Source organism: Cervus canadensis, chromosome 1, assembly GCF_019320065.1.
Source record: "Cervus canadensis isolate Bull #8, Minnesota chromosome 1, ASM1932006v1, whole genome shotgun sequence".
NCBI lineage: Eukaryota > Metazoa > Chordata > Mammalia > Artiodactyla > Cervidae > Cervus > Cervus canadensis.
Window position 1 is genome coordinate 6,908,547 of NC_057386.1, and position 23,797 is coordinate 6,932,343.

Genomic DNA, 23,797 nt, shown 5'->3' on the forward strand with positions numbered 1-23,797 from the left:
GTCCGTGCCTGGTAGGTGAGCAGTTCAGGACTGCCGAGAAGTTTCTATTTCTGGTTCACTCACACCTGATGGTTAACAGGGGCGGTAACATACCGTAGGGGGAGTACTGTCACCAGCTGAAGATCAATCCCCAGCTCTGCCTCTTACCTGAGCCCGTTAGTTAGCTTCTGCACCCACGAGATGGCACTAATAATGCCAACATTTCGATGCCCCAAATCAGAAATCACATATAACTTTAAGGCACATATTAAATGCCCCATCAACAGGAGCTCAATGATGAGCTACTTCATTGATGTCAAAAGTCACCTTCAATGATGACTTAACTATAATGGCTCATGGCGGTCAAAACTGAAGACCCCAAAGGAACAATGCGTTTCCTTAGACATTTCTTTCTCCAAACAGGGATGACTGGTCTTCAGCCAGTTCCCCCACCTCCCCGGGCCCGGGTCCCCTCAAAAAGGAACACTGCATAGGAACTGAAAGTTCATTCTTAGCACCTATTTAGAAATAGTCCATTCAGATGGCAGAGGGTGAAATACATACAATGAAAGGCAAACAAACTGTTCTAAGAGAACTCAAACTGTCCTCATTCTTAAGGGTTAAACGCAACATTTTCAGTTTAGTTAACAAGATGGGTAACAATTCTTATCAATAGGCAAAGAAATACTTCAAAAACTATACCAATACTCACATTTTGAAACACTCAAGGAAAAAAAACTACCCTATCTTAGTTTTTAGGTATGATGTTCAAACACCTGAAATGAGACTTGTGTACTCAAATTCAGGACTTACGAGCTGTTGTGAAAACTGTAATTAATCAAACTGTAGTTCATATTCCGGGTTCTCAGAAGCATACTCAATGGACATTCTTTTCTCAGTTACACAGGAGATGCATTCAAATGCCCCCCGCCCCCGGTGACAGGCAGAAATCCCATTATATAATCCCATTATATAATCCCATTATATTTCCTTTTCCTCAAAGCACCCCTGTCCACTCCCAGTCTCCAGGACCTGTGCAGGTCCGTATCTCACAGCCTGATAACTGTGACCCACCAGGCTGGGACTCCAGGCTCTACTCCTAGAAATCATTACATTTACACAGAGGATACTTTCATCAACAGCTAATAACCTTCAGAGGCTTAAGGACAAGATCAAACTCTTACTGAGTTTTTCTTGCTTGGCTCCAATTCTATCTTATTTTCCATTCTGTCACAGACTATCACCTTATTCTAACATTCCTGTCTCAAACACAACAAGACCAGTCCTGCTCCCCCTCCCCCTGCTCAACACAAGGACCAGTGCAAGTCAGGCCTCCTCCAAGCAGCTCTCTCCTCTAAGTTACACTGGCAGTTCAAGTGTGAGACCCAGCTTCAGCATTCTCTCAAACCCCAGACCAGCACTAACAGCTGTGACACATCAGCCTCCAGGGCCACCATTTCCTCACCTGTAAAACACGGAAGTCTCTTCCTGTTCTGAAGATCCTCTAATTTTACACACTCTTGCACACTGTTTCACATACTTACCTTATTTCTCTTATTTTAGAGTTCCTGAAGGGACAAAGTACATCTATTTCTCCCCCAACTCTCAAGGCCACGGACCCCAGAACGTGGCTCATGGAGACGCTATGTAAGCGTGAAACAGGGCCACCAGCACTGAACTCCAAGACCAGCACTGAACTCCAAGACGGAATTTTAAAGCAGTTTAGGAACCTGGAAAGGAGGTTCGTGCCAGACAGAGAAGATCATGAGATGATCTACCGCTGGTATTCTTCAAGAGTCAAAGGTCTGTCTCAACAGAAAATGAGGATCCAGCTCAAGAATGCAATGAGCCCAGGTTTGAGAGCTCAAAACAGTCTCTTAATTCCTATCTGAAGCAGAGGTACAGAAAAGCCACTAGAAGGCAGATGCAACTTCAGATAAGCTCAGCATTCTGTGTACTCTAGCGCAGAGGATTCAGGGCCTCAGTGGAGAACCCCTGGGGCTATCCCAAGGCTGCCCTTCAATGGGGGCGAAATTTAGGTTCCTTTCAGCTATGTAAGGCCTGAAACTGCAGAAGAGCAGCTTCCTCCATTCAGTACGTCCCAGTGCCCTCCCTGGCCCTCCTCAAGAAAAAGTAAGCTTTTTTAAAGAGGGAAATTAACAAAGGCAGATATATTGAAGCCTTAAGGCTTCCAAAAAGCTGTTTTAACTTGTTCTCTTTTCTCAGGGAAGTACAAGTCAGATAGAAATTAAGGAAGTGGTGTGCTGGAGGACAGGCATCAACATCCACCAAAAGTTAACCAGGAACTCTAGCCAGAGGCAGAGGGCTGAGCCTCTTTCTATTTCATTATTTTCAAATAAAATGTATTCAATGCCCATATGTATGTATCCCTCTTATCAACAGAGAGAAAATACATGCTTATTTCAATCGAGGGACTCTGGCCAATGCTTTCCAGCCACTTCTAACCATAATCTGGCTCACAACTAACAACCTAAAGAGTTAGCAAAACAAATCACAGCCACCCAAATGAAGCCAGTTACTCCCTGAATAATCATAAGAAAAGAAAATTATTTTTTAAATAACAGCATTTAAGACAAAGCAGTGTCCCTTCTCTTCACTCAGCTGTTTCACAGAATTATGAGACAAAGGGCAACTACTGTATCGTCACTTTTTTTTGGAGTAAAGCCACAAGATTACTAACAAACAGCTAACGGCTACCATTCAAAAGCAATAATGGCATTATGACTTCATATGCCAGTTATCTGCCAAACTGGAAAGAACCAAACATATGTATTTTCTCTCTCACCAGACACTCTGAAAGTAAATGTGAGCACTCTGATTCACTTTCTCTTCCATCATAAAAATTTCATTAAAAAATTACAGTATCATCCTCATTGTGGGATGGGAAAGGATATTACACTTGTTCAAGAAGTTTGAACAAGTGTCACTGGACAGCAAGGAGAGCAAGCCAATCAATCCCAAAGGAAATCAACCCTGAATATTCACTGGAAGGACTGATGCTGAAGCTCCAATACTTTGGCCACCTGATGTGAAGAGCTGACTGACTGGAAAAGACCCTGATGCTGGGAAAGACTGAAGGCAAGAGGAGAAGGAGGCAACAGAGGATGATATAATTAGATGGCATCACCGACTCAATGGACATGAGTTTGAGCAAACTCCAGGAGATACGGAAGACAAGGAAGCCTGGCGTGCTGCAGTCCATGGGGTCGCAGAGTCAGACACAACTTTAGTGACTGAACAACAAGAAGTTTACCGATTTAAGATGGAGAACTTACAAAATGCTCGTGATCCAAGACTAACTTCAGTGGTAGTACCAACAGGGAAAGTTCTCACCTAAAAATTCTCTAAACAGACCTCAAGCTCAGTTTTGTTTTGATCTGTTGCTTCAGTGCTAAATGTGCATTGCAGCTGGATAGACTTAAAGAAAAAATATGACCTTCTAGGTGCAAGTTTCAAGTTTCTAGGGTAAGCTTAACAAAAAACTCTAATTTGTATTTAAGTAAACAAACAAACAAAACCCAGAAGCTTGACCCCAAAGCATTTTTGTACAAGTGACAAATGTGGCTACTTGTCTTTTTTCTTCCTCTTTGAAGAGTCAATCCTTATGGTTTCAGGAGGTTATCTGCTGAAAATATAATCACCTAGGAAAACATCAATCTCCTCTGTACATCAATGATAGAATAATTTAGGGTCTAAGTTTGGTGATTTCTACCTAAAGAAATTGAAAGAGACGATGTATAGTACTTCACTCAGCTGGTTTTGTCTGCTTTCTGACAATTTTGTGCTTACTTTGAGAATACTGTCAAAAAGCTTGGCATCGCAAAAAGAGCTGAAAAGAACACATGCAGTTTCCTCCTTAAAGGCTCTTTATCACTTTCTATGAAGTAAAACCTACAATTCTAACATGAGGAAAAACTACCGTGCAGCTAACTTCAGAGCACAACTCTATGCCTCTAGTAGTAGTTAGAGCGAGAGAATAACTCTCCTCAGGTCCACAAAACTTAAAAACATGTCACTAGTCCTTTGATAAAGAATCATATTTCTATATTCCCACTTTCTTCTTTATAAAATGCTAATAATTTCATTCAATGGTAATAAACAACTGGTTGGCAAATTCCAACCATGTGATTGAGGTTCAGCAGGAAAAAGTCAAAACTGGAGACACAGTGAAGACTCAAATATTAAGCTCCAGGTTCTTCCCAGGGTTGATGCACTATTCGATAACACCCACCCGTGTAAAAATAAACTACCTGTCCAAAAGGGCAAGCCGCTGGCCATGCTGCCCTGATTAACACGCGCCAGGTGGAAGACGAATCAAAATGAGCTGCAAGCTGTAAAGAAGCTTATTTTTAAACTGTCAGCAGGTTTCTTTCGTGCAATTAAGAGTCTAATATGGAGTCACTGCTCAAGTTTCTTTCAAGAAAATCGAAATCTGACTTGTACAACAGCAAGTTGAACCTTGTTATTTAGAACTCCATTAGCTGTTTCACAAAGAGTAAGAATACACCGAGGTTCTTCAGTAAGTTTTGCCATGTACTTCCAACCACCCCTCTACACTAGGGTAAATTCATTTCTAACCTACTAGGATCACATTCCAGAATGCAAAAATCTTTTGAGTAAGTAAAATAAGACTAATTGACTGCTTTTCACAAATCCTTCTTAAAAAAAAACAAAAAACAACAAAAAAAAACTCTACATGAACTACCAATATCAACAAGCAAGTATAAATACTTGAGGCATTCACACAAAGGCAGTTAAAGATCGTACATCACCCCAACCATCTTAAGTCATATTTGATATTCCACCAGGTGTCTAGCTTTCCAAATCACCCAGCGTGGTAATGTTAAAGTGGGCGACGAAACAAGGACACGCACAGCTTCTTTGTGTGTTATCAGGGCAAAAGAAGGCAGGTGAGCACACGGAGCGGCTGCTGGGCGTCAGCACTCACCTTGAGGATGTCCCCCCTTTTGAAGCTCAGCTCGTCGTCTGCGGTGGCTTTGAAGTCATATTTGGCGATGGCTTCCATTCTGAGCGGGGCTCAGGGCTCAGCAGCCTGGAGCGGGGGGGAAGGGAGTCTTCCCTGCTGAAGCGACCCAGCGCTCTGGGCTCAGCCTCGCCTCTCTTCGGGGACTGGCTCCCGCACGCCGGGACACACAATGCCACCCTGAATCAGGAGAGTGCAGAATGAGAGAAGTGGCCCGATCGAAGGCAGCCCCGCCCTGCCCGTTGGCCTGCTGTCCCAGCCCCCACGCCCCCTGGCTCAGCCGGGCTCAGCCCTCCGCCCTCCCTTCCAGGCAGGAGCCCCGAGCTCCTTCTTCCTCTTTTCAGCCTCAGCCCCCAGGCGACTGACAGGCCTGCCGGCCAATGGCGGCAGCGGCTCGGGCCCTTCCCGATCACACTTCCTCTTTCCTCCCGCTGGGTGTGCAGGAACCGGCTGGAGTCCCGGTGGTCTCCGCCTTTCCTCCCTCGACCCTCACGCTGCTCTCCGCGCACGAAATGCAGTCCACAGAAAGAAAGGCCTGCCCCAGGGGATGGCCCCCTACTCTTCTCAGTGATACAGGCTCCTTCCCTCCTTTCTCCTACCAACCGATCTGGTTTTTTGAAAAAGCTGGGTCCCCTTCTCCACAGTCAAAAGGCAGCAATGTGGGTTTGGTCCCGGGCTGCTTTAACTGTTCTCTGAAACTAAACCTCCGTCTCCCCTAGAAAGTGGGAGCATGACCCTGCGAACTACTTTTTTATTCAGTTGGCTGCTCTCCACTCGGCATCCGCGATGGGCAAGCTCAGGTGACCAGAGAAAGGAGACGAAGCTCAGAATCTCTGGAGGGCGGAGACAGACTCCTGCACAGGGCTCCCCTACCAAGACCCCCCAAGACTTCAGGGGCCCCAACAGCCCTTGAAACAACCGTCCAAGGCTCAGCATTCCAGAGGCAGCCTCCGACTCATTCCTAACTAGCCTAAGGAGCACAGTTAAGTCCTGATACACTTGAAAGCAATCCCTTTTTCAGAATCTGAGCTGCCAGATATCTTGCCTAGGAAATGGTGCCAAAAGGCCGAACAGAAGCCTCACACAGTTACCCTGAGAACAGCTGCTTTTCTCGGAGCCAGGGGCGTACTAAACTGATCCAAACTGAATCTTGCAGGCAAAGACTCTGTAATAACCCTTGGGTCATGTCCAGGTGATGGGGAAGGAACCTGGGCAGTACAATCACTGCAGAGGAGTGAAGAGTTTGGAGCCCTGAATTTGAAACACAACCTTGGCCTTTGCACAACTAAAGGAAAACGAAGCCCCATTCTTGTTTGGCCAGTCACTGTTTTCATACAGGCTAAATAAAAGCAGAAAACAACAATGACCCTGGCAGAATGGGGACAGATTATTTATAGTGACACCCTTTGGTGGATAATTACCATCCAGCAGAGGACTCATTTGAGGGGCACGAGTGATTATCATTCTTTTGTTCTAAAGTTAACAATTGGGGCATTAATCAAGCATAGCTGCAAAAGGACTGAGGCGTAAACCAGCTGGGAATATTAAGATTACAGGGAAATAAGTGTTACCAAGGAGGAAAGACTCAACAGGCAACAAAAGTCCTTCAGTCGAATTCTGAAGGCCAAACATTCCACTGCAGGTAAACTAATAAACTAAACCCATGTTTATTCATTCTGTCAGGCCATACCTAGGATATATTATGCTGTGCTGGCTCTAAGAGGGGAAAGCAAAGAAAGAGTCCCAGCAAATATATATATATATATAAAAATGAACACTAGTCTCAGAGTATTTGTGTGTCCTTAAACACCCTTTACTTACACTCACCATAGTTACTTTTTTATGAAATGAATCCATATACGTAATTTTAAAACTCAGGGTAAATAAAAGGCTTATAAAAAAACAAGTTACCTACCCACCAACCAAAAGCAATCACCCTCAATTTTGGTTATAGCTTTCTCTTTAACTTTACTAACAATATTTCTAAATAACATGCTTCTGCTGCTGTTTCTTAGTTTTTTCCAGCCATCACCTGTCACCTAAAAGACAAGGACTCAACTGTTTCACCCCTGCCAATTTCACCTTGCCCCATCCCTATGGCTTCCCAGGTGGTTCAGTGGTGAAGAATTTGTGCTGAGTAGGAGATATCAGTTCCATCCCTGGGTCAGGAGGATCCCCTAGAGTAGGAAATGGCAACCCACTCTAGTACTCTGGCCTAGAGAATCCCACAGACAGAGGAGCCTAGTGGGCTTCAGTTCACGGGGTCGCAAAGGGTCAGACACGACTGAGCGACTAAACAGCCCATCCCTATAACGCCACACATTTTGGTTTAAGCAGTTGGCAACCCACTCGAGTATTCTTGCCTGGAGAATCACATGAACAGAGGAGCCTGGCAGGCTACAATCCACAGGGTGGCAAAGAGTCGGACACGACTGAGCAACTAACGCTTTTTCATACTATTACACTAGGAAATATTGTTCACTAATGACTTAAATAACGTATGATAACCAGTCTTCCTTTCTGGTACAATCTTTCAGTTTTCCCGGCATTAACAACTTTCTCCTTTTTCTGCCTACTTTCCAGTGTATACATATTTTAAAAAGTTTTTTTACAGCTTCTCCCAAAAAATCTCTGCTACACGCCTATCAAAATTTTCCATACCCTGACCTGACCTGTTATTTTCACTGGTCTCCAGGTCTGATTGTTGGGACTAGGTAGCAATGATGAGAAGCTGAAGGATAATTATGCAGGTCAAAGAAAACTAGAGTTTCTTTCTTTTTTTTTTGGAAGAGTTTCATTTTTGAAAAACAGAAGTCAGACAGAAACCCAAAGCACTGTGGCTCTCAAGGTATTACGAGTCATGGGGCATAAACTTCGTCATTCAGGATTCCAGACAACTGCAGTGTGACCAAACAGCCAGACCATAGAAATCAAGACGGTTTTCAACATATGCTTTCCTGTTACTCAACTTTCTACCTCGGTTTTCTAGAGAAAGCTTAAACAGACTAACACTCCTGAAAACTGCATTTCAAGCAACAATTGCTTTGTAAGATACAGGTGAATAGAAATGAAACCAATCAGTAGCTCTGTGGCTGTGCCAAGTAAAAATTAGTGTCTCACAGAGGAAACGAGAGGTCAGCTCGTTAGGCTAGCCACAGAAAAGCACCCAGACTACAGAAATTCAAAAAGGTGTGTTTCACTAAAGACAGAAACAAATTCTATCACGTATGCCACACTAATTACCTAAAAAGAAAGAAATCTAAAAGTACACACAATGTATAATGATTTTAAGAGTGGACGTTGCTGCTGATTCCCGAAGAAAATGGACTGGGAGTAGAGGAACACTGAAGCCTGATGAGAGTGTGTCTGAACTGGAACCAGCCCACACCCTGCAGGCCATCGCAAGCAATGTTAACACGGCGAGTGCAGTTTGAGTTGTTCATTTAAAGCGATGTGCACTGTCTCCTAAAAGGCAGTCTCCTAAAGGTATCTGTGGGCTTCCCAGGTGGTACAGTGGTAAAGAATCTACCTGCCGATGCAAGAGACTTGGGATCGATCCCTAGGTCAGGAAGATCCCCTGGAGAAGATGGCAATCCATTCCAGTATTCTTACCTGGGAAAACTCAAGGACAGTGGAGCCAGGCAAGCTACAGTCCCTCGGGTTGCAAAAAGTCAGACATGACTGAGCAACACACAGGTATTCATAGGATTTTATTTTCTCTATGCAACTCTCCCCTTCCCAAAATTTACAGAAAATAAAATACAGGACACTGGACCAATACAGCTTAGTGTTAAGCCTGCATGGTTTGTAACGGCAGGCTGACCCCGGGTTCAAGTACTGACCCTGATGCATATCAGCTGTAATTGTGAACAAGCCTTTTAAACAAGCCTCAGTTTTCTCTTCTGTAAAGATGGGGATAATATCACCTACTGATTCACTAAGCATTAAATTAGATAATATAGATAGTATACATACATGAAGCGCTCTGGATAGAGACTGACATTCAGTTCAGTTGCTCAGTCATATCTGACTCTTTGCAACCCAATGGACTGCAGCACACCAGGTTTCCCTGTCCATCACCAACTCCCGGAGCTGACATCTCCATAGAGACTGACATTAAGTCATTCAAAAATAACTTAAAATGGACTCGACTTAAAACACGGCAGCTGTTTAGCTTCATTACTACAAATGGCAAATTAGGGCCTTCACAGCCACGGCCCAGGTTCAAACCCTGGTCAGGGAGCTGATATCTCCCAAGCTGCATGGCATAAAACAAACAAAAACACCACCACACCCCACCCCCCAAAAAAGACGCCAGCAAATTAAACAGTGAGATTTCTTTCACCTACTAATTGTCAAATTTTTAAAGATTTATCCAGTCTCTGCAATACTATTCTCAGACTCTTTATCCAATGCTTATTAATTTAACATTTTGAAGAGTTACTATATACCTAACAATATGCTTGGAACTGGATTCAAATTATTAAAACCGTTACAGTCCACACTCTAGCAGGGAATTAATCAGTTCAGTCTTTTTGGAGAGTAATTTTACAGCATCTATTGATAATTTTGAGACACCTATCCTTCCTTGGACAAGCAATATCATGTTCCAGATTTATATCACTAAAAGTGACACAAATACCGTGTGCAAAATACATCTATCCCTGATCAATATCCATGAAGCTAAGAAATACTTTTCTGTATAAGCACCAAGACATATGATCAAGTCTTTAAAGTACAGAAAAATTATTCCATTTCTATAAAACAATATATATCAGTGTGTTATTAAAAAATTTTAAAGGTTAACAATGATTATCTCTGGAAGTGAGACCACAGAATATTTTTACTTGCTGTACCACATGCCTCAACTGTACTTTCATTGTTTTTACCATAAGCATGTATTGCTATTATAGTTAGAAAGAATAAAACCCAAAACCTTACTGATGCTCTAGAGTTAGACCGGGATTCAGTTATCACTTTACCACTTGTTAACTGGGTGGGCAATCACTGGAGAAGTAACTCACATTCTTTAATTCCTAGTGTCCCTCAGCTGGAAAATGAGGAAAATCACAGCACCTACACCTTATAAAGTCATTTTGCTAATTAAAATACCTGTGAAGGCTGAGTCGCTGGTGTAAATCGCTAAGCGGTATTAACCAGCATCACTGGTCCTGCTTCAAACACTGGTCCACGTGTTTTCAGTAAATCTAGAGTTCCACCTGCACACAGACTCAGGAGAACGCTCTGGGAGGCAAATTAACGGTCCCATTAAATACAGGTTTCCCTGGTGGCTCAGTGGTAAAGAATTGGCCTACAACACAGGAGACGCAACGCAGGAGACATGGGTTCAATCCCTGAGTCAGGAAGGTCCCCTGGAGGAGGAAATGGCAACCCACTCCAGTATTCTTGCCTGGGAAATCCCACTGACAGAGGAGCCTGGTGGACTACAGCCTATGGTGTCACAAAAGAGTTGGATGCAATTAAGCACACTGACCAGTAAATATAAACTTAAACAGCTCCAAATCCAAGTCCTGAAAGTGAAAGTCACTCAGTGGTGTCCGACTCTTTGAGAGCCCATGGCCTATAGTCCATGGAATGCTCCAGGCTAGAATACTGAAGTGGATAGCCCTTCCCTTCTCCAGGGGATCGTCCGGACCCAGGAATCAAACAGGGGTCTCCTGCATTGCAGGTGGATTCTTTACCAGATGAACCAGCAGGGAATCCTAAGAATACAGCAGTGGGTAGCCTACCCCTTCTCCAGCAGATCCTCCCAAGCCAGGAATCGAACCAGGAATCGAACCAGGGCCTCCTGCATTGCAGGCAGATTCTTTATCAGCTGAGCCACCAGGCAAGCCCCAAATCCAAGTCATAACAATGACAAATATTCACACATGTAAAACTGATCACATCTATAGTCACTTATTCTGTTAGGCTTTTAATTGTTTTCTCTCTACATAAAGTGTAATTTTAAGTTGAGTAATTTAAAGTCACATTGCAGTCTCAGGAATTTACAGATGCATCCTGTAACAACAGTTTTGGCCCTTGGACGAGTTACATCAGAATCAGCCCATTCAGGGACTGCTTCACTGTGAGGCACCTTCTGGAGTTCTGCAATGTAGTGTGACCTGAGCCCCGGAACCTAATTTTAAATAAGATTCACAGGTAATGTTTTTTGTTTTGGCCTCGCCACGTCAAGTGAGATCTTAGTTCCCCCACCAGGGATGGAACCCTCGCCCCCCCGAAGCAGAAGTTCAGAGCCTTAACCACTGGACCACAAGGGAAGTCCCACAGGTAACTCTTATGCATGCTAATTAAAGAAGAAAAAAAAAAAACAAGGCTGTACTGTAAGGGGTTCTAGACCAGATTTTAAACTTTGCAGCTCAGACCATGCACTACCATGTCTTTGCATAGAGTGAAAACATATTCACTTGGCACAACTGGGAAAAAGCCAATTTTGACAAACAGAACCAAAGGCTCTCAGTGGAATTCAAGACTGCCAGAAAGTTCCTCTGAATTAAGCAAGTAACTATTAGTTTTTCTCAGGATGGACAGAATGGGTCTCTACTCCATATTACTTCATTTCTCCAAAATCTACTCCTCTTCTGTTCTAAGTAACAATTAGAGCTGTTTCTGCACAACATGCAACACGATAACAGGAATCAAGGAGAAAAGTCTGTAAGTGCCATTGACTAGCAGTATTTCAAACCCAGCAGTCAAAAAAGAAAAAAAACCAAAACAAAACACAAACCTAGCAGTCCCTCCAATCTGTATACACTGGCTGAGTAAGTACACTGCCTCAAGCATTTCAGGGCCTGCTTTTAGTATCAAAGAAAGTTGATTACAAGAATTAACCTTTTTTAATTTTGGGATTCAGAAAATTTTGAACAAAGGAAGGAGTAACAGAACAAAGTTATTTCTTTCTGGGAAAAAAAACAAACCAAAAAAACAAAAAACAAAAAACAAAGAGGGCTGATTATAACAGGTGCAGGAAAAGACACCTGATCTCAGAAGCCTGGTAAGGAACAAATTAGTACTATTACCACCAACAAGCTTTTAATTAATTCATCAATGGTCTAAATAAGTTTTATTCCCTTAACTGTATCAGGCTATCTTAATTCTACTGTAATACAGGGCTATCGTTGGTTTTCGTTTTGAACATTCATCACCCCGACTACAAGCCAATATAAGCCCCAAAGTGACCCAATCTCCTTCAGTAACGTGAGAGGCATAGGAAGAGAAGCGTGAGCAGGCAGAAAACCGTGATCCAAACGCGAAGAAAACAACTAAAACATAAAAACACAAGCAAGCTACACTTACGACCTAGTGACAGTATTGATTACTTATGGCTGAATTCAATCCTTTGAGCCTCCCAGTTCCCAGTGGGGAGAACTTAGGTCTCGCACGGCTCTCTAGCAACCCTTCTGGCTGACTGAAGGAACACAGTGAACGCTCCAAAGTAAAGGATAAACCAAGAAAGAGGGCATCTTCCCGGGAGAGAAACGGGGTCTTAAATGAGGGAGAAAACGAATTATGCCAAAGAGCCCAAAACCTCAAAAAACTGTACCAGAGAGGGGACAATAAGGAGGAAGGGGAAGTAGATAAGAAAAAAACGGGGGGAGGGGGCAAGTGACTTGCATTATACGAGTAAGCATTTAGTGTCCGCAGTGGAAAGAGAGAAATAGAACGAGAAGACAACTGGGTAGCACGGAAGCGAAAGAGACCCTAGAAAGCCAAGGAGACTAATGCTAGTTTCTCTCACATGTCCTCCCCACTTTTTCCGAGAATCAATAGTACCCAAAGAGACTTCGAGGGCACCTGGGCTCCCCTGCAAATTATACTGTTACTGTACCTGAAGCCAACCTAGGCTTAACTCCCTAAAGAAGCTGTAACTCACAGGGTTACCATCAGATACACGGAGAGCGCTGCAAAATGAAAAATACCAGGGATTCCCTCCCCTCTCTCCCCGAAGCATTCCAGTCAACTGCTGCTTGTTTCTCTTGACAAATGTTTTTTCAAAGAGTAGTGCCCCCCCTCCGCCGCCAAAAAAAAAAAAAAAGCAAAACGCGACAGAAACAAAGCCATTTCGACCGGCTCCGGTAGCAAACGTCCTCACTCATAGATTTAATAGGAGTGGTGGGTTTTCTCCCAAAATTCGGCCCCCAAACACCCGGAGATGGTGACGTGGTGGCCGAGCAAGTCGAAGAAGCATCAATTACCACGTTCGCAACCGCCGCGAAACCCCCCGCCTCCCGGTGCCGAGTCAGACTGACTCACGGAATGAGCGCCCGGTGCTCTGGGGCTTCTTCTCCCCGGGCCCCTGCGGCGCAAAACCCTCAAGGAAAAGGCATGAAATTCAATTAGGAACCCACCCACCCCGGCCTCCTGCGCCGCGGTCCGGGGCTCTGTCCAGGGTGAGGGGAGGAACGGTGCCCAGAAAGGAAGCGCCCCAAAAGAGGAAACGTGGAGCCCCGAGCCCGGGGGTTCCGCTCTCCCGACCTCCAGGCCCGGCAGCCCCCGGTTCGCCAGGCCCGGGCCACCCCCCCGAACCCGGGCCAACTCCCGCTACCGAAGGGGGAGGAAGGGGCACCGGGGCAGCCGCGCCGCCGCCGGCCGCGCTCACCGTGGCGCAGCTCCTCGGCTTCTGGCCCGGCTGGCCCCTCCGCAGCGGTGCGAGCGGCCGCCGACCCCGCTGCGGCTCCCAGAGGGCAGTGCCTGTCCCCGCCGCCGTCACCGCCACAGTCCTCGCCGTCGTCGTCGCCGCCGCCGCCGTCCGGTCGCTGAAGCAGCACAGCCGCCTAACTTCCGCTCCTCGTCGGGGTCCCGCGAGAACTTGAGCGCGCGACCCCGCCCCGCCGCACCCCCGCGAGACTTCCCCCGGCGGAAAAGGCCCAGAGCGCAAGCGCCCCACCCCCGCCAGGCCCCCGCAGGTAGACCGGCGACGGGCCAGGGCGCAGGCGCCGGGCCGCCCCGCAGCAGGTGGCACCGGCCGGGCTCCACCCCCCCACCCCGGGTGTTTGTAACCCTTGCGGTGCCAGAGCGGGTAAATTAGCGCTCACTCGGAGAAACGACTCTTCTCCACGTCCTGATCGCTTCCTTTCCCCTTCCACCAAACCGAGGCAATTTGGCTGTGGGGGGAGGGGGGGGGGAGGAAGGAGGAATCTCCAGCGTGAAGCACACAAAATAGAGGACCTAATCTTCAAATATTTGAGAATTTGGTCCAAACAAATTCTCCAGTATGCTTGGGCTTCGCTGGTGGCTCAGCTGGTAAAGAATCCGCTCGCAATGCGGGAGACCAGGGTTCGATCGCTGGGTTGGGAAGATCTCCTGGAGAAGGGGTAAGGCTACTCATTCCAGTATTCTGGCCTGGAGAATGGACTATACAGTCCATGGTGTCGCAAAGAGTCGGACACAACTGAGCGACTTTCACTTCACATCAAACTCTGCAGTATGAGATGAATTAACATATTCGTTCATCTGTTGAATCAAGTGCTTAATACATGCTAAGCGCTCTGCTAACTATAGAAGGTACAACAATGAACAGAAATCCTTGCCCTCAAGGAATCCAGGGTGTAGAGGAGTGGAAGAAAAAGAAACAAATAATACCACAAATACTGTTAGAATTATTTGGAGTAACGCTGAGGAAGTTAAAAAGATGGGAGAGAGGGGTCACTGCTTTGCCCATCTCAGAAAAGCCTTCCCAGAGAAGGTGATGTCTGAGCCGAGTCTTCCAGGATGTGTGGGAGTTCGCTGGAGAAGCCAGGATAAGGGCATTCCAGGCGAAGGGAACACCATGCACATATAAAGGATCGGAGGCGTGAGAGCCCTGTTCCATGCAATGCTAAGGAGTTCAGTTGATAACCGGGGAGTGGCAGAAGATGAGGCTTGGAGGAGTAACTATTATTTTTCAATTCCAAAAGCTCTTTGCAGTTAAAGGAGAGAACAGAGCATCCAATGGTAATGTGCTTCCTGGAAGGCAACAAAATAGCTAGAGGTGAGAATAACCAAACCTCTGATCCTATAGAGAAAACAAGCCCACTGAAATGACAAGAATGAATTGTTCTTTCACTCAGTATTTGTTGAGCATCAGCTGCATGCCAGGCACTGTGCAGAGTGATAGATGAACCCGACAGAGCCTCTGCTTTCAGCAGTGTGTCTTCTAGAAGAGAGTTGCCTAGTCTGCAAGGCAAAACAGTTGGTCCTGAGGGCCACTGAACTACATACAGGACTGCAGAGGAGGGAGCCAGCTACTTGGTGCTCAGGTTGTCAGGGAGGACTTGGTGTTTGAGCTGCAACATGAAAGCAAGGAGGAAAGAGTGATGAAATCAGCCAATATTTCAGATTGACTAGAGTTTAGGATTTAGGGGGAGGAGTAATGAGAAGCAAGGCCAAGATGCACAGTTTAGGCTTCACTGACAAGTAACAACCTCTGAAAGTTTTTAAGCAGGAGATGTCTGACAGGAAAACAGCAAGAGGTATCTATTTACCGCCTGACTTGTACTGAAGTCACAGTGTTTTTACTGTGTATAGTATCCCCATTTCACAAACTGGGAAACTGATGCTTAAAGAGGTTAGAAACTCACCCAAGGAAACCCAAATATAGTAGATTTGAGCTGGAACCTAGACCTGTCTTGTAAAACCCATATTCTGCCCCCCCCCCCACTTTGAAACTGTTCTAGCATGGTGTCAGGAAAAAAATAGAAATGAAAGGGAAGGACTTATTTGCTGAGCAGAGAGGAGGAGGAAGTGAGGGAAGAGTTGCTGTTCTTTGTTTTGAGTGGGCAGAGAAATTTGCCAGTCAGAGGAGGAGCTGACGGGGCAGGAGATGGGGGTCACGGAGCTGACTCGGGGGGTAGGGCATGTACTGGGAAGGGGCAGGTAGAAAGATACTGATACCCGACCTGGGAAGGGTAGAGTTCATCATTCCGAGAAACATGCAGGTAGAAATAACCAGTACATTGTCCAAAAGCTCTATGCATTCATTCTTGCTGTCTACAACATTAGCTGAGCCTCTAACTCTGGAGATAGCAAGATAATCTGTCACAGAGCTCACAGTCTGAAGGGGAAGACACACTGCTGGGAATATAACACCCAGGATGGGCAGCTTTGGGACATAGAGCAGGGGACCTGATCTAGTCCAGGACCACGGAAGACTGAGGACGGAGGTTTCAACTCAGACTTTGGTTAGCCTGAGAGGAAAAGATTGCGCCAGGAGAGGGTACAGCATGTCCAAAGCCCAGACATCAAGAAAGCACTTAAGGAAGCCATTTACACCTGGGATGAAGAAGAATGTGGCTTGTGGGTGAAGCATCTGGAAAGGGGAATACTGGGACTTTCCAGCACTGCTAAAAACTAGGGACTGGAGGGACTTCCCTGGTGGTTCAATGGTTAGAACTCAGAGCTTCCACTGCAGGGGGCACAGGTTCGACCCCTGGTCGGGGAACTAAGATCCCACCTGCCGCTTGATTCTATGGGATACTGAAGCACTGGGTGCACCTTGGTCATCTTTTCATCTTCAGAATACATTCTCACTCTAGCTGCAGAGTGAAAAATCCATTGGAACTAAGTTGTTCATCATCTACAAGACAGTGTCCTAAGACCTGTGCAAGACCCTCATGGATCTGGTCCCTGCCTGCCAGCCTCACTCTCTCAGTCTCCAGCCAACATACACTCTACCCATATTAAACCACTGTGGTTTCCGGAAGATGCCATGATGTTTTGAGTGTCTGTATCTTTGCATTTGCAGTTTCCTCTGCTCAGCTGATCTCTCCCCTTTCTTCAGGCCCCCAAGTCAGTTTTAGGGTTTCTTCCTCAACAATTCCACTGAATCACCAATCTCACTGCAGCATAATGGTCTCTTCAGTTCTCCGCCCTCCCCATCTACTACCAAAGGCTCTGCAAGCTCCCAAACAGGACCACACCTTCTTCGCACATTTGTATTCCCAGTTCACAGCACAGTGCATGGAATGAATTAATGGATGGATGGAGGGATGGATGCATAAATACTGGAGGCTGAGTGGAGATAAACATGTGGTTGTCTTTCTGGGCAATGTGATATTTGAAGTTCAGGAAGTGGGTGAGATCTCAGAAGAGACTAGATACTTAGCAGAATAGAACAAAAAAATATGTGCTTCTTTTTTAAAAATTTTTTTTTTTGCTTCTTTTAAAAAATGATAAATCAGACTCATGATTATGTCTCTGCAAAAACATATGCCTATGGGCCAGATTTGGAAGGGAACACTTTTAAATAAGTAATTGTGCTGAAATGAAGCAATTGTGGATGACAAAAACAAAACAAAACTTCAACATTTGTTACACTGTCTCTTTGATTACAAACCCCTCTCTGCCGACAGACTCAGAAATTTGACAGAATGCTGTCCAAGATCATTCCATGCAGAGGAGAAATCCACACTAGAGGCAGTAATAGGTAGAATATGTGTTTAAGAGCAAAAAGAAATCGGAGCAAGAGGTGCAAGGCACACCCCGGTGTGAAAAGCTGTTGAAACTGTAGCAAAACTTGCTAATTACAAATTAGCCACATCAATCGCTTTGGAATGCACAAATTAATCATCAGAACGTCCCTTTTTTCAGTTGGGGGGTGGTTTGCGGTTATTTTTTTAGGCGTGGAAAAGGAGTTCTCATTTTGGTTTCTGTGAGTTGTCGTGCTGCCCCCTGCCGGTCGTGACTGGACACTGCCCTGGCACTGCCTGAACCCTGGAAGCCCATTGCAGGCACTTCCTCTGAGCTCACTTTTATGAGCCTCTCTTAGTGGGAGAGATGGAAACAACCAGTGACAACCAAAATGGGTCACTGAAATTCTACTCCTACCTGCTCCATTGATCTTGGAAGTTCTCATCTTAGAATTTCCTCTGTTCTAGTTGCGAGCCTTTTCATACTGAAGGGGCTCTTGGACTGCAAGGAGATCAAACCAGTCCATCCTAAAGGAAATCAGTCCTGAATGTTCATTAGAAGGACTGATGCTGAAGCTGAAGCTCCAGTACTTTGGCCACCTGATGGAAAGAGCTGACTCATTAGAAAAGACCCTGATGCTGGGAAAGATTGAAGGCAGGGGAGGCGGGTAACAGAGGACGAGATGGTTGGATGGCATCACCGACTCAATGGACATGAGTTTGAGCAAGATCTGGGAGGTGGTGAAGGACAGGGAAGCCCGGCGTGCTGCAGTCCATGGGGTTGCAAAGAGTCGGACACGACTGAGCAACTGAACGACAGTTGTGAGCCAAGCCTGCATACACTCCTCTCGGGCTTGGAGGGTGGCCTCTGACGTTGAGCCTACCACTGGGACCCCAAGTCCTGTCCCTTCCCTTGTTCGACCTCCTGACTTCGTGTCCATCACCGTAGCTGGTCCAAACACTACTATCCTTCCTGAGGGACTGACCGATCATCCTACCCCTTCCAAGTCACTATCTACACTGCAGTCAGAATGGACTCTCTGAAATACAAATTGAATCAGGTGGTCACAGGGAAGGTAGTTAGCATGACTGCAATGGCCCTCTTGGCTGGCGCCTGCCAGCAACTCTGACCTCAGCCCTTTCAGCTTTTCTATCTTTTCTCTTCTGGATGACTTGCAGCTTCCTGAATGACTCTACAATTCTCCTACCTCCAAGGTTTTGGCATACTGCCCCTTTGGGCTGGAATGCCTCCTCTCCCTGCCTTCCCTGCCATCACTCAGACAAATCCTGAGATTTGGCTCCTATCTTCCAAATCTCAGCTCAGGGCCACCTCCACCAGGGAGCCTCCTGTGAAGCTCTGGTCCCTCCAGTGGGTTCTGATAGCACTCTTGGCAACTCTATCATTCCTATTTTTCATAAGACCATATGTGAGCCATCTACTGATACTTGTCTTTCTCCCTTTTAGGCCAAAGTTCCTGATGTCTGTGTGGATGAAAAATATTGTCTGCCTTACCTGTAAACAAAGGATATTGCAGCCATCAAACCAGCACAATGCAGTGCCCCAAAGGGTGAGCCCTGAGGGACTCAGGATGGAGACAAAGGATGCCCACCGCCAAACCCTCAGGGACTGCAGTCACCCCCAACTTCAGGGCACCTGGAGGTGACTTAGGATGGAGATAAGCAGGATACTGACCCCAGAGAGCTGAGGTGCATTTCAAAGGAATGATTTCAGTGAGCCCAGACTCTTGCATCTTCCCATTCATAGAAAAGCACTAAATTCCTTAATGGGAGATATCTGGTTTTCTTTAATTAACAGGAATCTTTTTGATGTTCTAAACACCTGGTCTTTGCTGAAAGAACTCCTATATATCCTGGGTGCCTGCTTGCCCCTTTGGAGCCAGGTCCTGTCTTCTGCCTCTAGATCAGATAGCAAGTTTTTAAAATGCACAAAGTGTTAGTTGCTCAGTTGAATCCAACTCTTTACAACCCCGTGGACTATAGCCCACTGGGCTCCTCTGTCCATGGGATTCTCCAGGCAAGAATACTGCAATGGGTTGCCATTTCCTTCTCCAGGTGATCTTTCCCACTCAGGGATCAAACCCAGGTCTCCTGCATTGCAGGCAGTTTGTTCTGTCTGAGTCACCAGGGAAGCCCTAAAATTGAGAAAAGGGCCAACAATTCTTTTCTAATGTAGCAGTGCTCACATTTTAATACACAAGAGAATTGCTTGGAGACCTGTTTAAGATGTAAGCTCCAGTGACCCAGAGATAGTCAACTCCTTAGGTCTGGGAAGGGCTCAGAAATATGCATTTTAAATAAGCAGCTGCAGCTATATTCTTGGGCTGGTCATCTTTGGAGCAGACTTTGAGAGAGACAATGATTACTAAGTAATTGAGCCGTGGAGATTCTGGGATCTTCCCACCCCAGTATCCTAGATTACAGGAATCAGGTTGTGAGTTGCCATGGGCAGGAGAGAACTTGGGACTCTTCCCCCAGTGCACTCCCTTGGGTCTGTGTGAGGCTGCCAGAGCTAACACCATGACAGATGGCCCGGACCTAAGTTTAGGTTTCCCCCAAAATGGTAAGATTCCCTACCATCTGGCTGGCCATCTGGAGCCAGCCAATCAACATGCGCCCAGTAAGAAAAAGGGAACCTATCAGGGGAAAGCTGAAAAGCCCGCGAAAGTTTGGACCAATAAAATTGCTTTGCAAACATGTAACCAATCCACTTAAGCCAGCTCCCAACTGCTTATGCTCACCCTAGAAATTTGTGTAACAGCTCGGGCTCGGGGCTCTCTGACCCCGCACCACTGCGTTGGATGCGGCAAGAGCCCTGACTCGAGTCAGCAATAAACTTCCCTTATTGCGAGTTGCATTGTCTTAGAGGCCTTCTCTCTTCCCGCTCGGGGATTCGGACATCGGGCATAACATTTGGGGGCTCGTCTGGGATCCCTTGACCGGGGGAAGAGAACACTTCCAGGACAGAGGGGAAGGATAGATAATAGCGCCGGTGCTCAGGCAGGACAAAAAGCCCAGTGTAAATCCGAGGCCCTGCTGTGAGGCAGGAAGGTATCTGGCACAGGAGAAAGCTTTCTATAAGTGGGGGAACGGACTGGACGTTCCAGCCGGCATAAGACCGAGGCCAGCGGATGCGCTGGAAGGCAGCCGGCTCTACGGGAAGGAGAGTTCCTCTCCTGATCCTGAGTCTGGTGAGCAATGGACGCCATTCGGTAAGGTGAACCTAGTACCAGGGGGCAAGAAAACTCAGGGGACCCGAAAACCCAGCGCTGTGTTGTCGGCCGACGTTTGTCTGTCCGTGTGTTTGTCTTCGGCTCTCCGTGTTTGTGTGTGTGCCAGCATTGTCTCTGGTCTCGTTCTCTTCTGGTGCATCGTTCTTTTCTCTCTCTTCTGACTTATTCTCCTTCTCTTCTTCTTCTCTGATCTGCCCTCAACTCCTTTTCTTTTCGGGAGTTTCAGTGAACAGGCAAACGGTTGTGGGGGCAATTGATGAGTCCCGGCCAGGGCTACACTCTGGCGGACTCTGAAGGCCCTACAATAAGTGAGCCTCAGTAACTAGAGCCCGACCGGGTGAAACTCTCCTTTAACATCCCTAACTGAGGACGTGGCCTAAAATTCTTCGTGTGGGCACGGGTCAGGCACTTAAACGCCATTAGGGCGCCTGCCACTTGAAGACTCCCGTGAGAGGATAAGGGGGTCATGGAATGGGCCAGAAACCCCTAGGGTGCCCGCCCCCAGCAAGAAAACTTCCGTGCAACGAAGCAGGCATATAAATAGTTCCAAAAGCATACCATAAGCCCAACCTCTTGGCCGCCACCACTCCCGGTAGGATTTTTGGTGGTCGTTCTCAGTGACTTCTCTCTCTCTCTCTTCCTTACCATTTATTCTTTGACCATGGGTCAGGGAGAATCCACCCCACTTTCCCTCATGACTGACCATTTTTCGGTTGTCAGGGCCAGGGCCCATAACTTGTCTTTGCTAGTCAAGAAAAGTAAATTAATAACTTTTTGCTCTGCAGAGTGGCCCGCCTTCTGAGTTGGATGGCCTCTGGAAGGCACCTTTCAACCGTCCATCATACAGGCTGTGAAGGAGAAGATTATGGCTTCTGATCCCTGGGGCCATCCGGGTCAGGTCCCCTATGTCATGGTTTGGCAGGATCTAGTGGAAAATCCGCCTAAGTGGTTAAAACCTTTCGTTCACAAACCTCCTAGTTCTTCTAATTCACAGGTCCTGGTGATGGAGACCCCCCCCCCCCAGAGGAAACCAAAAAGAAAGAGGACCCAAAACTATTCTTTCAGGAATCATTTTATCCAAACCTGATAGACCTAGAAACGGAGATGAGGCCTCCACCATATGTGCCCTCCTTGCAATTCCCTCCGAGGAGAGAAGCTCCCACGGGTGAACTGAGAGGACTAAGAGGGCCAACAGGAACCAACCATGAGGGGGGACTGGCATTGGGGACCCGGGGGAGAAGTAGGGGAGATAGGGGTGGGCAAGACCCTGGGGACCCAGAGTTACCTTCATCCACTGTTCAAGCGCTCCCCGTCCAAGTGGGACCAGCTAACCCGGACGGAGAGCGAACCTATCAGTACTGGCCCTTTTCCACGAGTGACCTGTACAACTGGAAGACCCAAAACCCTCCTTTCTCAGAGAAACCCCAAGGCCTCATTGACCTCTTAGATTCCATTTTGTTCACTCACAACCCCACCTGGGACGATTGTCAGCAGCTGTTGCAGGTGCTCTTCACCACAGAAGAACGGGAGCGAATCCTGGCAGAGGCACGGAAACGGGTCCCGGGGGTCGACGGGAGGCCAACCGCTCAGCCTCATCTCGTGGACGAGGGGTTTCCTCTGTTGCGGCCTGACTGGGATTTTGAGCGAGCGGAAGATAGGGAGCGTCTCCGAGTGTACCACCAGACTCTGATGACTGGCCTGCGGGCTGCAGCAAGAAAGCCGACAAATTTGGCAAAGGTAAATTTAGTACTAAAAGAAACTTTGACAAAGTTGGCAATAGAGACTGGCGGGGACTGGGTGACCCTCCTCCCCTTCTCACTCTTTCGGGTGCGTAACACCCCTTATAAGCTGAATCTTACCCCTTTTGAGATTCTGTATGGAAGACCCCCTCCTGTGTGTCCTATTTTCGAAGGAAAATGCCTGCCACCACCTACTTTGGGACAATTCCAGCAAACTCTGATGGCATTAAGTAAGGTGCATAACCATGTTTGGAAATTGATTCGAGAGATACACGAGGGCCAAAACAAGAGGGCTATCCCCTCACATATATTGGCCCAGGTGATTGGTTTGGGTAAAACGACACCAATCTAAAGTATTAGAACCTAGGTGGAAAGGCCCTTATGTTGTTCTCCTTACCACTCCTACCGCTGTCAAGGTCGACGGGATTGGACCCTGGGTTCACTGCAATCACGTGCGGCAACCCACACCGGAAGAACAGGAAAAAGCGCGAGCAGAATGAAAGGCGAGTCCTCACCTGTCAAATCCTTTGAAACTGAAACTCGCCCGCCGGGAGGCCTCCTAATTCTCCTGCTGATGGCAGCTCTCATCGACCCAGGAGCGACCAGTCGCAACCCCCCTCAACCTGCTAAGATCACCTGGAAACTCAACAATGGGCAGACTCAGGAGCTACTCAACGAGACCTCAGGAGTCCACCCTCCAAACACCTGGTGACCAGATCTATATTTTGATCTGAGGAGACTCTTTGGTACCGGGGCGGGATGGGATAAAAAAGGGAGGCATAACTACCAAGTGCAATCTTGTCGGAAGCGAGCACTTGTTAACACACCCCAGGGATGGTCAACTGATGGGTTTTGGGCTTGTCCAGGTAACATAAGAAATAACTGGAAAACCTGTGGGGGCATGGAAAGTTATTATTGCAGGAGCTGGAGTTGCGTAACCTCTTGTGATGGGCCCCAAAAATGGGATGTAGGGAACAGAGATTTGGTCAACTTCACTTTCCAAAACCCCGAAGGCCAGGTGCCTCAGGTACGAGTACAATTTAACCAGGAACGGGCGGAAAAGGAAAACCGTTGGACCTCCGGACTAACTTGGGGCTTCCAACTCCACGTAAGTTGGCCCAGCCCCTACCCAGGTGGGCTTTTAATCATTAAACAGGTTATTGAGCCGGTGCAGGTGCATAGTTTAGGTCCCAATCTGGTCAAAACATCACAGGGGCATAAGGCAACCCCCAAGCCAACCACCTCCAGACCAAGCTCGCAGGGAACATTTAACATCTCCTCTACCCCGAGCCTCGGAGGCAACCTGACAGAGACCCCTGGCCCTCTGGCTGTTACCACTAGCTCAGCAATTCAGGACCTCCTATGGGCCTTAGTGAATGAAGCCTTTACAGTCTTAAACCATACCAACCCTAATGC

General features: G+C 46.8%; 1 protein-coding gene across 1 annotated transcript in view; it reads right to left on the reverse strand.

The window, feature by feature from the left end:
- Positions 1-13,806, reverse strand: part of GRB2 (growth factor receptor bound protein 2) — a 64,186-nt gene extending 50,380 nt beyond the window's left edge. The window contains exons 1-2 of the mRNA XM_043460674.1: positions 13,605-13,806; positions 4,949-5,164 (exon numbers count right to left, since the gene is read on the reverse strand). Coding sequence (XP_043316609.1) covers positions 4,949-5,026 — 78 coding nt within the window. The 5' untranslated portion in view covers positions 5,027-5,164; positions 13,605-13,806. The remainder of the gene's footprint in view (positions 1-4,948; positions 5,165-13,604) is intronic.
- Positions 13,807-23,797: the final 9,991 nt, after the last annotated feature.